Below are 12,306 nucleotides of genomic sequence, written 5' to 3'. Positions count from 1 at the left end.
CACGGCGCGTGTTGGTTAAAAGACTGAAAATTTTGGTGTTTAGCGGTTTTGGTACTATTTTCCGTCTAGCGGATAAAAGGTACCAGTACAATACTATAACAGTCTAGCATTAAGCGATTGGTTGTCGGCTGATGTTTGCCCTCGGGAAGGAATCCCTGCAGACCCGGAACACAGATGAGATATCCGTGGGCCGGTGGCCTTATCAGTCTTTGGATCAAGGTGAGGTTGGTCCGTGTAGCGTTCTGTTGCTAAGCGGTTAAAGTTCTAGAGTGAGAAAGTACCTTGTGAGAGAGAAAGTGTGTTCTATGCTCCCAAAGTTCCGATGTTAAATGTGGTGAGTCTATTTATAGGCGTAGAATGTCTGAATATCTCGAAAACACGTGTCGAATGCTAATTAACTCAGTTATGCGAAATATCCGGAACCGCCTTTAGCGTGGGCTGACGTGGCTGCGTGCCGCTCACGCGCCTATTGAAGAGCTTAAGAATAGAAGCTGCCTACAGGGCTTACGCATGACCCTGGGCGGCCTGCTGAGCGCTGGACGGATAATAATAAAAATGCCAAAATTGCTATCTTTTATGCTTTTTGATCATTTCTTTTGTATAAAAATGATGTTTTTTATACGTGTATCCCCTAGGATACATCATTAAGCGGGTTATTAGCGGCGGCATCTCATCGTCGCAAAAAGCCTTCGTCGACCGTCCTAATTTTTCTTGTAGTGATATGTCACTAGTCATCATACTGGTTTATATCAAAGATAAGATATGATTATGAAGTATTATGAAGTATTCATGATATAGAGTTAAAGATAGTGACATACACCGATTTTATTTATTTATAATAGAAATTGCTCGAATATACTTCAAGTTGGTACATATCTTCAACCTTTAGGTGCATTATTTATCCTATTAGTAAAACCAAAAATAATATAAAAAAAAAAAAAACTTAGGATACATAGTATCCTATCCTTGCACACCTCGTTAACTTTTTGAATATATACTATCAATAATTGCACTAAATTTTGTGTAAAGTTCAAATCTATCGACTTTTAAGACCATCGCAACTCATCAGATCGATCACAGCAAAATTATGGCAGCTGCAGCTGAACCCAATAACCTACACTTTGTGTTATTTCCATTAATGGCTCAAGGCCATATGATCCCCATGGTAGACATAGCTCGAATACTAGCCAACCACGGTGCAACAGTCACCATATTCACCACACCACTTTTAGCCAATCAACTTAACTGTATGATCACCCGAGCCACCGAATCCAACCTGAAAATTCGCCTACTCGAACTCCAACTCCCACTAGCTGAAGCCGGTTTACCCGAAGGATTCGAAATCTTTGACAAAGTTCCACCATCTGATGCCAAAGTAAAGTTCTTTAAAGCCATGAACTTGCTTGAACAACCAGCCGAAATTCGACTACGAAGTTTAAGTCCTTATCCTTCTTGTATAATTTCGGACCTTCCTTTTTTTTGGACTACAGACGTGGCTCGAAGGCTAAACATTCCACGAATTGTGTTCCATGGACCCGGGTGCTTATATATATTGTCCAGACACATTCTATCCACTACTAATGTGTTGGAACAAATCGGATCGGATGTTGAACCGTTTGTGCTTCTGGGTTTGCCTGATTTGTTTGAAGTCACTAAACGTAAACTTTTGGGGACAACTAAAACACTTTCAGATGAAGAAAAGGCGCTTCGTGAACGTTTTCAAGAAGCCGAAAAAGCTTCGTATGGGATCGTGGTTAATAGTTTTAATGAGTTGGAACAAGAATATGTTAAGGAATTGGAAAAGGTTAGAGAGACAAAAATATGGTGTATTGGTCCTGTATCATTATGTAATAAAGATAATGTTAGGGATATAGCTGAGAGAGGAAACAAGGGCGCGATTAACGAGAACGAGTGTTTAAAATGGCTCGATGAACAGGAAACAGGGTCCGTGGTCTATGTATGTTTAGGAAGTCTAGCTCATGTTTCTTGTGAACAAGCGATTGAGGTCGGGTTGGGGCTCGAGTCCATGAACCGACCGTTCATATGGTGCGTACGAAATAAAGACGAAAAGCTAGAGAAATGGTTTTCGGAACAAGGGTTTGAAGAAAGGGTGCGAGACAAAGGGTTGATAGTACATGGATGGGCCCCACAAGTGTTGATATTGTCCCACCGAGCTACTGGTGGTTTCATAACACATTGTGGATGGAACTCGACGTTGGAGTGTGTTAGTGCAGGCGTGCCAATGGGGACATGGCCACATTTTGCGGACCAGTTTCTTAACGAGACGTTTATCGTCGAAATATTGAAAGTTGGAGTTAGGATTGGTGTGGAGGTTCCTGAGGATGTTGAAGATAAGACGAAAGTATTGGTTAGTAAGGAAGACGTGAAGACGGTTGTGGAACGGTTAATGAGTGATGGTGAAGACGGAAAACAGAGAAGGAAGAGGGTGATCGAGCTTGCGAAAATGGCGAAAAGTGCCATGGATGAAGGGGGATCTTCCTATAACAATGTATTATCGATGATTCAAGATATTACTACGTACCATGCCATAAAAAACCGTTAGCACTAAAAGAGATGCATCATGTTATACGGGGCGTTAAATTTGTACAATTATTCACGTGATTCATAAGAAAAACCAATAAAGAATTGGTGATCATGTGCAGATTTATATTTATAAATATGATTTTGTGAAATGGTATGTATACATTGAATGATATCGTGCGTAATTTCATTGAATTTTGCTTAGACCCACGTTACCTTATTCAAGCATTCCGTTACCCACGTTCTAGCTAGTCGAATCAGTAGGACATTGTGATAGGAAAGAATGCCCAGTATACTGTACTACTTGAGCCGATTGATCATAGGTCCGGGGACAAGGTACTCAGTTGTGGAAGGGCATTGCCTCACATTAGTCTTTGTTACTCAGAAGTTGCGTCACTATTTTATGTCCATCAGAGTTCATATTGAGACAAGATGTGACCCAATCAAATACTTAATGTCTCGAGTTAAAGTTTTTTTACAGTGGCGTGGAATCAAAATTGCATATTTTGAAAGAGGAAAATTGACTGTGACGTGTTGAAATTGTATTATGGTGAATGTTAAATTTGGATGTTAAATTTTAATGAAAAGGTTTTGGGTAAGAGTGTTGATATATCCATCACCATTTTTACTACATCCATCATAAATTATGTATTAATATGTTGTAGCTATAACCCGGATGTTATGCGCGTTAAATTTTGCCAACTCACGTACACATTAAAGTTTAACACCGCGTAAGATGGCGATCTTATAAATGATATTATTTCATCTTTATATGCTTTTTTTTTGTATATATCTTTTCTATATCATGAAACCGTATCTGTGAAATGAAGGGTAGCTGGAATTAGTTTGGCGAGTTTATCTTTGTCTCGTATGTGTTGGTATGTGTTGCGGGAATATCTTCAGACAACGTGTTTGTTTCTTATGATATCGACTGCTTTGGTTATTTTCTAATTTGTTTCAGGCGTGTGGTGTGATGCCCCGTACAAAACCATCGTGTACGAATCATCAACAACAGGATCATTACAAGGTTAAGTACTATATGCTGTAATTAAAGAAGTTGCATTCATGATAAAAATCTGATGTCATAACCGACATCAAATGTTTTACATTTCAAAAGCATGCTTCACTAAGTAGAAGCAAATAATAAGTGTACGTGACCACAATGGTCGTTACAAGTCATAGTTCAAAAGTACGAATGTTTGAATGCAAAGTAAAGTAGTTCATGTAACGACCCGCACTTTTTCGATCGTTCTATACTTATAAGATTAATATTTACATAAATTAAACCTTACCAACATGATAAGCAATCCAAATTTTTGAGACTTATGTTTTCGAAAAGAGTTTTACACAACGTTTGACCGTCTAGTTTGACCGATGATATCACGAACTATACAATATATGATAATTATACGTTTGTGTATATATATGTATATATACATATTTAACATGATTAATGAATGTTTTAATATCTCATTTTGTATTAATAACAATAAGTTATAAGTATATTTTGAAACTACTAACTTAAGTTTTCAAAACGATAACCATACGTAACGTTATTTGACATAAATACTTACAACTTATAATGTTTATACATATATCGTATAAGTAATGTATTTAATCACTTTTAAGAACTTAAATACATAAAACCATATAAGTGTATTCATAAAAGATAGCTATATTTGAATCCTCATTCCATTTTTCACAAAATTTCTATACGTATATCTAGAGTATTTGTACTCGTATCATACCTAGCTTCTATACGTATTTACTATTGGTATATACACATCAAATCACCACCTAACCAGCCCTTATTACTGCCCTTGATGAGAGGTAATTGAAATTTGGATGCATGCATGAATTATTACACAAAAGAACAACAAAAATCTTGTCCTTGTTCATCATAAAAAAACGCCACCATCACCACCATATATACATGCACTCATTTCCAATTTTTGATTCATTTTAACTTCAACTCTCTAGCTAAAAACACACACTCTTTCTTTACCCTCAAACTCCATAACCATTCAGCAAAGTTCCATGAAGATCTAGCTTCAAAAACACTACTTAATCACCATAAGAAAACTCTTACAACAACACTTCAAGAAATCCTTCCAAGAACACAAACTTACTTCCAATCTTTCATCCACTTCCATCACCCTTTTGGTTCTAGCTTTTTACTTCTCTTTTACAGCAACCTTGTCCAAGGAACTTGAGGTAGTAACTATGTTCATAACCTTATTCGATTCATATATATATAGCTATCTTATTTTGTGGTATAAAAATTTAACAACAAGAACATAGTTTGAAAGTTTTCAAACTTGTTTGCAAACTAAATAGATCCTTCTAACTTAACTTTTAAAATACTTCAAGACCTGTAATATATCTTAAATATATGCTAATTTAACAAGGTTTAACTTGGTTTTTCAAAGAACACCTTAAAAACTGTTTTTACGACGTCGGAGTGTAACCGGGGGCTGTTTTGGGTTGGATAATTAAAAACCATCTTAAACTTTGAATTGGAGGTTTATTTTCTGGAAAAATGATTTTTACTATGAATATGATAACACATAAAAATTTCATGATTTAACTCAAAGTATAAGTATTTTTAGAAAAATAATCATTTAAGGTTGTTTACATGATGGAAAATGATTAACTTCATAAGTTTCACTAAAGTTTGACCTATGCCGTGTGATTTTGAATACAAACTAAGGTATTTACAGTTCATAGTCTTAAAGAGGGACTCGATCCAAGGAGATGGCAAGTTGAATCAACGAAAACGGAGTTGTAACGAAGAAACTATGACCGAAACAAAATCGGATATCCAAGACTAGTTTAGCCACGAAAATAATTGGGAAAAATTAAATAAATCACATCTTTTTAAGTTAACATGATATTTTATATATATGTACTTATAATTCAATTTTATATGGTTCAGGATCACCCGTAAACAACACGAGAAGATTAATCATAAGATCCCATGTTTGTACGCAACACGTCATTTGACAACACCGGTACTTTATGTACGCAACACGTCATTTGACAACACCGGTACCGTGGGTCAAGATTAATCTCGACCAATACATATACGATGGGGTTTTATTTATTTCGTTGGGGGTTTATTAAACATCTAAAAATGAACCATTAAAAATTGAATTACTAACAACGAAATGCTAACTACGGACTAAGGAATTATTAAAAGTATTAAAAGTATAACAAGTATATATATGTGACGTTTGTTTAAAAAGAAAATGTATTGATATATTATATATGGATAGGTTCGTGATATCAACCGGAGACCAAGTCAAATTATATATATCTTCAAGACGAAAGTGAGTATATAGTCCCACTTTTAAACTCTAAATATTTCGGGATGAGAATACATGTATTTTATGTTTTACGTTATGGACACAAGTAACTGAAAAATATATTCTACGTTGAGTTGTACCACTGGCATACTTCCCTGTAGCTTGGTAACTGTTATTTACAGCGGTATTGTAAACGCGAATCCTGTTGATAGATCTATCGGGCCTGACAACCCCAACCGGACTGGACGACCAGTATTCAACGGTTGCACAGTACTTCGTTTCGTGACTACACTTGGTACGGTGTAGTAAGATTTCATAATAAAGGGAATATGCGACGTGATTAAATGTTAAGTATGGTTACCAAGTGCTCAACCACTTAGAATATTTTTATTAAACTGTTTATATACGAAATCTTGTGGTCTATATATATATATATTGCTGCCGGCATTAAACCTATATCTCACCAACTTTATGTTGACCTTTTAAAACATGTCTATTCTCAGGTGATTACTAAAGCTTCCGCTGCATTATGTTGAATTTGAGCAGGATCTTGCGTGCGCATATTTGTGTCAAAAATAAAACTGCATACCCAAGGATTTGTGTTGTAAAATATGCTCGAAATCATGTTGTTATCATTATATGTAAAGTTTGTAAGTCGAAGATTATCGCTAAACGATAATCATCTTTTTATTGTCTAAAGCTTGTAACAAAAATAATGGTTATGGTTTGTAATGTATAATATATGCAGTTTCTTTTTTAAAAATGTCGCATATAGAGGTCAATACCTCGCAATGAAATCATACGTTATCTAACACGTTCTTATGGTTAAGGACGGGTTATGACATGTGGTATCAGAGCGGTGGTCTTACCGAACCAGGTTTGCATTAGTGTGTCTAACCGATAAGTCGTTAGGATACATTAGTAAGTCTGGACTTTGACCGGGTCTGATTTAAAAACCATTGCTTATCATTGTTGGTTAAAATTTATATGTAAATATTATGTAGTACTAATGGGTTAGTTGTTGTGTGATAGATGTCGGGCTCAAAACTTGTTATCACATTCAGCGACTCCGAACCAGAATCTTCAGATGGTGTTCCAGTCATTAACCTATCCGATGACGAAAATGATATCTTTGGGGAAGACTCACAAATTCCGGATGAACCGACTATAGAGAACCCGGAAAGTGAACCCGAGGAGGAAAGTGAACCCGAGGAGGAAAGTGAACCCGAGGAGGAAAGTGAACCCGAGGAAGAAATACAGGAAATTACAAAAGACAAGTTCGAACTAGGAAAGAAACGAAAGGCTAATGAATTAGAAAATTCAAATCCCGAGTTTAGTAAGGATGATGTGGCACCAACTCCACTAGACACTACCACCCCTATTCCCGCTATTCCTATTCGTTCTATCCCGGCATCCAGTTCTTCAGTCGCACAGCCAAAATATAGGCAGACAACCAGGATAAGCGTTAAGTGATTCTTTGAACCTAAACGTCCTAGAAAATAGACCAAACGATGCGCTGCCGTATTAAACCATGGGATCATATAATGTTTTGTATAATATTATTAGTGTGGTTTGCTTAATGTTCGATGTAAGATAAGCATATGTAAAATAGTGAAGTGTGAAATGCAATAATTTTCCATGGTTAAGTATTATTTGGGTGGTAGTAATTGATTTTCGTACTAAGCTATTAAGTATGAACTTTAACGGGTAGGTACTACCCTAGATATAATTATAAAATGCTAATAAGAAGAAAAGGCTTTTATAATAATAACTGGTTCATATTATTAATAAGCTACGATGTACTGTAAATACATACTACATCTATAATATTCCATGTGAATAATTATTTTTTTTCATTCTTATTGAAGATTATGGCGCGATTGAACCGAATGACGGAACAAGAAATCTAGGAACTCATCAATCAGCGAGTGAACGACAGAATGTTATGGGTCGAAGCTGCAAGAGCTGCTGCAGTTAACCCAAATCCTCGTGTAGGATGCACCTACAAGACTTTTCAAGCTTGCAAGCCCTCATCATTCAGTGGAACAGAAGGACCGATCGGTTTAACCCGATGGATAGAAAAGATGGAGACTGTGTTTAAAATCAGTGGTTGTGTTGAAAAGGACATGACCAAGTATGCATCGTGCACTTTACAAGATAGTGCACTCACGTGGTGGAAAAATTATGTGAAGGCTGTAGGAGGAGATGTAGCTTATGATACCCCATGGGAAGAATTCAAAATAATGTTAATCAACGAGTATTGTCCAAGGAACGAGGTTAGGAAGTTGGAAGATGAATTACGAAGTCTGAAGGTTATTGGTACTGAAATCACCAACTACAATCAGCGATTCATGGAATTAGTTTTGCTATGTCCTGAATTGGTTCCAACCGAAGAACGGAAGATTGAAATGTACAAAGATGGTTTGCCCAAAAAGGTCAAGGCAAATGTTACAACATCGAAACCTAAAACAATTCATGAAGCTATAACCATGGCAAACGAGCTAATGGATCAGGTCATCATGGATAAGAAAGTATCTAATACTGATGTGAAGGTATCAGGTAACAAAAGAAAGTGGAATGGAAATTATGATCGAGGTAACCAACAACAATCTTTTAAGAAACAAGAAATCACGCAAGGTACGGGTAGTGGTTTAAGCTTTGGTTACAAAGGACAAAATACTTTATGCAACCGATGCCACAAACATCACTCTGGCTACTGTAATGTGGTATGCAACAAATGTAATCGAAAGGGTCATCTTGCTGAAGATTGTAGGGCTCTCGTTACAAATACAAATGGTACCAAGACTCCTGCCACCAATGCAAATAGAACTGCTTTGGCTACCATTACTTGTTATGGGTGTGGAAAACAAGGTCACTATAAGAGCCAGTGTCCGAATCCAGAGAAGAATAATGGATCTGCACGTGGAAGAGCATTTGTTATTAATGCTAGAGAGGCGTGTGAAGACCCGGAGCTTGTTACGGGTACGTTTACCATTAATAACTTATCCGCATCTATTATATTTGATACTGGTGCCGATAGAAGTTATGTGAGTAGAGGCTTTTACGCTAAATTGAATTGTTCATCATTACCTCTAGATGCTAAGTACATGATTGAGTTAGCTAATGGTAAACTAATTAAAGCCGATAAAATTTGCCGTGATTGTAAAATAAATTTAGCCGGAGAAACATTTAAAATTGACTTAATACCCGTAGAATTAGGAAGTTTTGATGTAATAGTCGGCATGGACTGGATGTCCAAAGTAGGAGCTGAAGTTGTGTGTGCCAAAAAGGCAATTCGCATTCCTTGTAAGGATAAAATGCCGGTGATGATTTATGGAGAGAAGGGTAACTCAAAGCTAAAACTCATTAGCTATTTGAAAGCCAAGAAGTGTTTAGAAAAGGGATGTTATGCTATTCTAGCACATGTTAATAAAGTCGAAAAGAAAGAAAAAGAGAAGTGCATCAACGACGTGCCTGTGGCAAGAGATTTTCCTGAAGTTTTTTCCAGAAGAGTTGCCGGGATTACCTCCATTTAGATCTGTAGAATTTCAAATAGATTTAGTACCAGGAGCTGCACCGGTTGCCCGTGCTCCATATAGACTTGCACCGTCCGAGTTAAAAGAACTTCAGAGTCAGTTAAAAGAATTACTGGATCGTGGATTCATACGACCAAGTACTTCACCGTGGGGAGCTCCAATTTTATTCGTCAAGAAGAAAGACGGATCTTTCCGAATGTGTATAGATTATCGTGAATTAAATAAGTTAACTATCAAGAATCGGTATCCACTACCGAGAATTGACGACTTATTTGATCAACTCCAAGGATCATGTGTGTACTCGAAAATTGACCTAAGATCGGGCTATCATCAATTACGTGTCAAAGAAGAAGATATACCGAAAACTGCTTTTCGGACACGTTATGGTCATTACGAATTTTTGGTCATGCCGTTTGGGTTGACAAATGCGCCAGCTGTATTCATGGACCTCATGAATCGAGTTTGTAGTCCATATTTAGATAAGTTTGTTATCGTTTTCATTGATGATATTCTTATCTATTCCAAGAGTGAGCAAGAGCATGAGCAGCATTTAAGGTTGATATTAGAGTTGTTAAGAAAAGAACAGCTATATGCTAAATTTTCTAAATGTGCTTTCTGGTTGAAAGAAGTGCAATTTCTTGGCCACGTTGTTAGTAGCAAAGGAATTCAGGTTGATCCAGCAAAAATTGAATCCATTGAAAAATGGGAGACTCCTAAGACACCAATGCAGATACGCCAATTTTTGGGTTTAGCCGGTTATTATAGAAGGTTTATTCAAGATTTTTCCCGAATAGCTAAGCCGTTGACAGCGTTAACGCAAAAAGGGAAGAAATATGAATGGACTTCTGAGCAGGAGAGTGCATTTCAATTACTGAAAAAGAAGTTAACTACGGCGCCTATTTTATCGTTACCAGAAGGGAACGATGATTTTGAAATATATTGTGACGCTTCGCGACAAGGTTTTGGTTGCGTTCTTATGCAACGGAAGAAAGTTATTGCATACGCATCCCGACAATTGAAGATTCACGAGCGGAATTATACGACGCATGATCTAGAATTGGGAGCAGTCGTGTTTGCACTAAAGATGTGGAGACACTACTTGTATGGGGTTAAATTCACTGTTTTTACTGATCATAAAAGCCTTCAACATATTTTTGATCAGAAACAGCTGAACATGAGGCAACGTAGGTGGGTCGAGTTAATAAACGACTATGATTGTGAAATTCGTTATCATCCCGGGAAAGCGAACGTGGTGGCCGATGCTTTAAGCAGAAAGGAACGAGAACCAATCCGAGTTCGAGCGATGAACATAAAAATTCGCATGAATCTCAACTCACAAATCAAAGAAGTTCAACAAGAAGCACTTACTAAAGAAAACATAAGAAAGGAAATAATGAAGAAGTATGAGAAGCAACTCGTTATACGGGAAGACGGAATTCGATATTTTGCAAATCGTATTTGGGTACCGAAGTTGGGTGGATTAAGGAAGTTGATATTGAACGAGGCACATAAGACAAGATACTCGATACATCCTGGAGTCGGAAAGATGTATCAAGATCTTAAGACACGTTATTGGTGGCCTAATTTAAAGACAGACGTTGCAACATATGTTGGGGAGTGTTTAACTTGTTCCAAAGTCAAAGCAGAACACCAGAAGCCGTCAGGGTTACTTCAACAACCAGAAATTCCAGAATGGAAATGGGACTGTATTACCATGGATTTCATCACGAAGTTACCAAAGACTGCCTGGGGATACGACACTATTTGGGTGATTGTTGATCGTCTCACCAAGTCTGCACATTTCTTGCCTATAAAGGAAACGGATAGAATGGAGAAACTATTACGATTGTATATAAAGGAAGTTGTTTCAAGGCATGGAATACCTATTTCCATTATATCCGATCGTGATAGTAGATTTACCTCAAAGTTCTGGCAATCACTACAGGAGGCACTAGGAACTCGTCTGGATATGAGTACCGCATATCATCCGCAAACCGACGGGCAGAGTGAAAGAACAATTTAGACTCTTGAAGACATGCTCAGGGCATGTGTGATCGATTTTGGAAACGGATGGGATAAGTATTTACCGTTAGCAGAATTCTCGTATAATAATAGTTATCATGCGAGCATTAAAGCTGCACCATTCGAAGCATTGTATGGAAGGAAGTGTAGATCTCCTATCTGTTGGAATGAAGTAGGAGATCGACATTTAACTGGTCCCGAGATCATACACGAAACGACTGAGAAGATAGTACAAATCAAGGAGAGATTGAAAACAGCCCGTAGTCGCCAAAAGAGCTACGCCGATGTCCGAAGGAAACTATTAGAGTTTCAGATCGGTGACATGGTTATGCTAAAGGTGTCACCTTGGAAAGGTGTGATACGTTTTGGAAAAAGGGGTAAACTGAACCCAAGATATGTAGGCCCGTTCAAGATCATCGAACGCATTGGACCGGTAGCTTATCGACTCGAGTTACCGCAACAACTCGCCGGAGTACATAATACCTTTCACGTCTCAAACCTTAAGAAGTGTCTTGCAAAGGAAGATCTCACCATTCCTCTTGAAGAAATCCATGTCGATGAGAAACTACAATTCATCGAAGAACCAATCGAAATCATGGATCGTGAAGTTAAACAGTTCAAGCAGAGCAACATACCGATCGTTAAGGTTCGTTGGAGTGCTAGAAGAGGTCCCAAGTTTACTTGGGAACGAGAGGATCATATGAAACAAAAGTATCCACACTTGTTTCTCGATGACGCAAATAGGTACAATTTTAAAATTTCGGGACGAAATTTATTTAACGGGGAGGTAATGTAACGACCCGCACTTTTTCGATCGTTCTATACTTATAAGATTAATATTTACATAAATTAAACCTTACCAACATGATAAGCAATCCAAATTTTTGAGACTTATGTTTTCG

General features: G+C 37.3%; 1 protein-coding gene across 1 annotated transcript; it reads left to right on the top strand.

Annotated features, from left to right (window-relative positions):
• The first annotated feature begins 878 nt into the window (after positions 1–878).
• LOC139864995 (UDP-glycosyltransferase 73E1-like) lies at positions 879–2,736 on the top strand. The gene has a single exon (XM_071853550.1). It carries the CDS (start codon positions 1,088–1,090, stop codon positions 2,561–2,563), a length of 1,476 nt encoding a protein of 491 aa, XP_071709651.1. The 5' UTR covers positions 879–1,087; the 3' UTR covers positions 2,564–2,736.
• The last annotated feature ends 9,570 nt before the right edge of the window (positions 2,737–12,306 follow it).

This window comes from Rutidosis leptorrhynchoides, chromosome 1, assembly GCF_046630445.1.
Source record: "Rutidosis leptorrhynchoides isolate AG116_Rl617_1_P2 chromosome 1, CSIRO_AGI_Rlap_v1, whole genome shotgun sequence".
Lineage (NCBI taxonomy): Eukaryota > Viridiplantae > Streptophyta > Magnoliopsida > Asterales > Asteraceae > Rutidosis > Rutidosis leptorrhynchoides.
The sequence above is the reverse complement of the archived record's forward strand: the minus strand, read 5'-3'. Positions and strand labels throughout refer to the sequence as shown.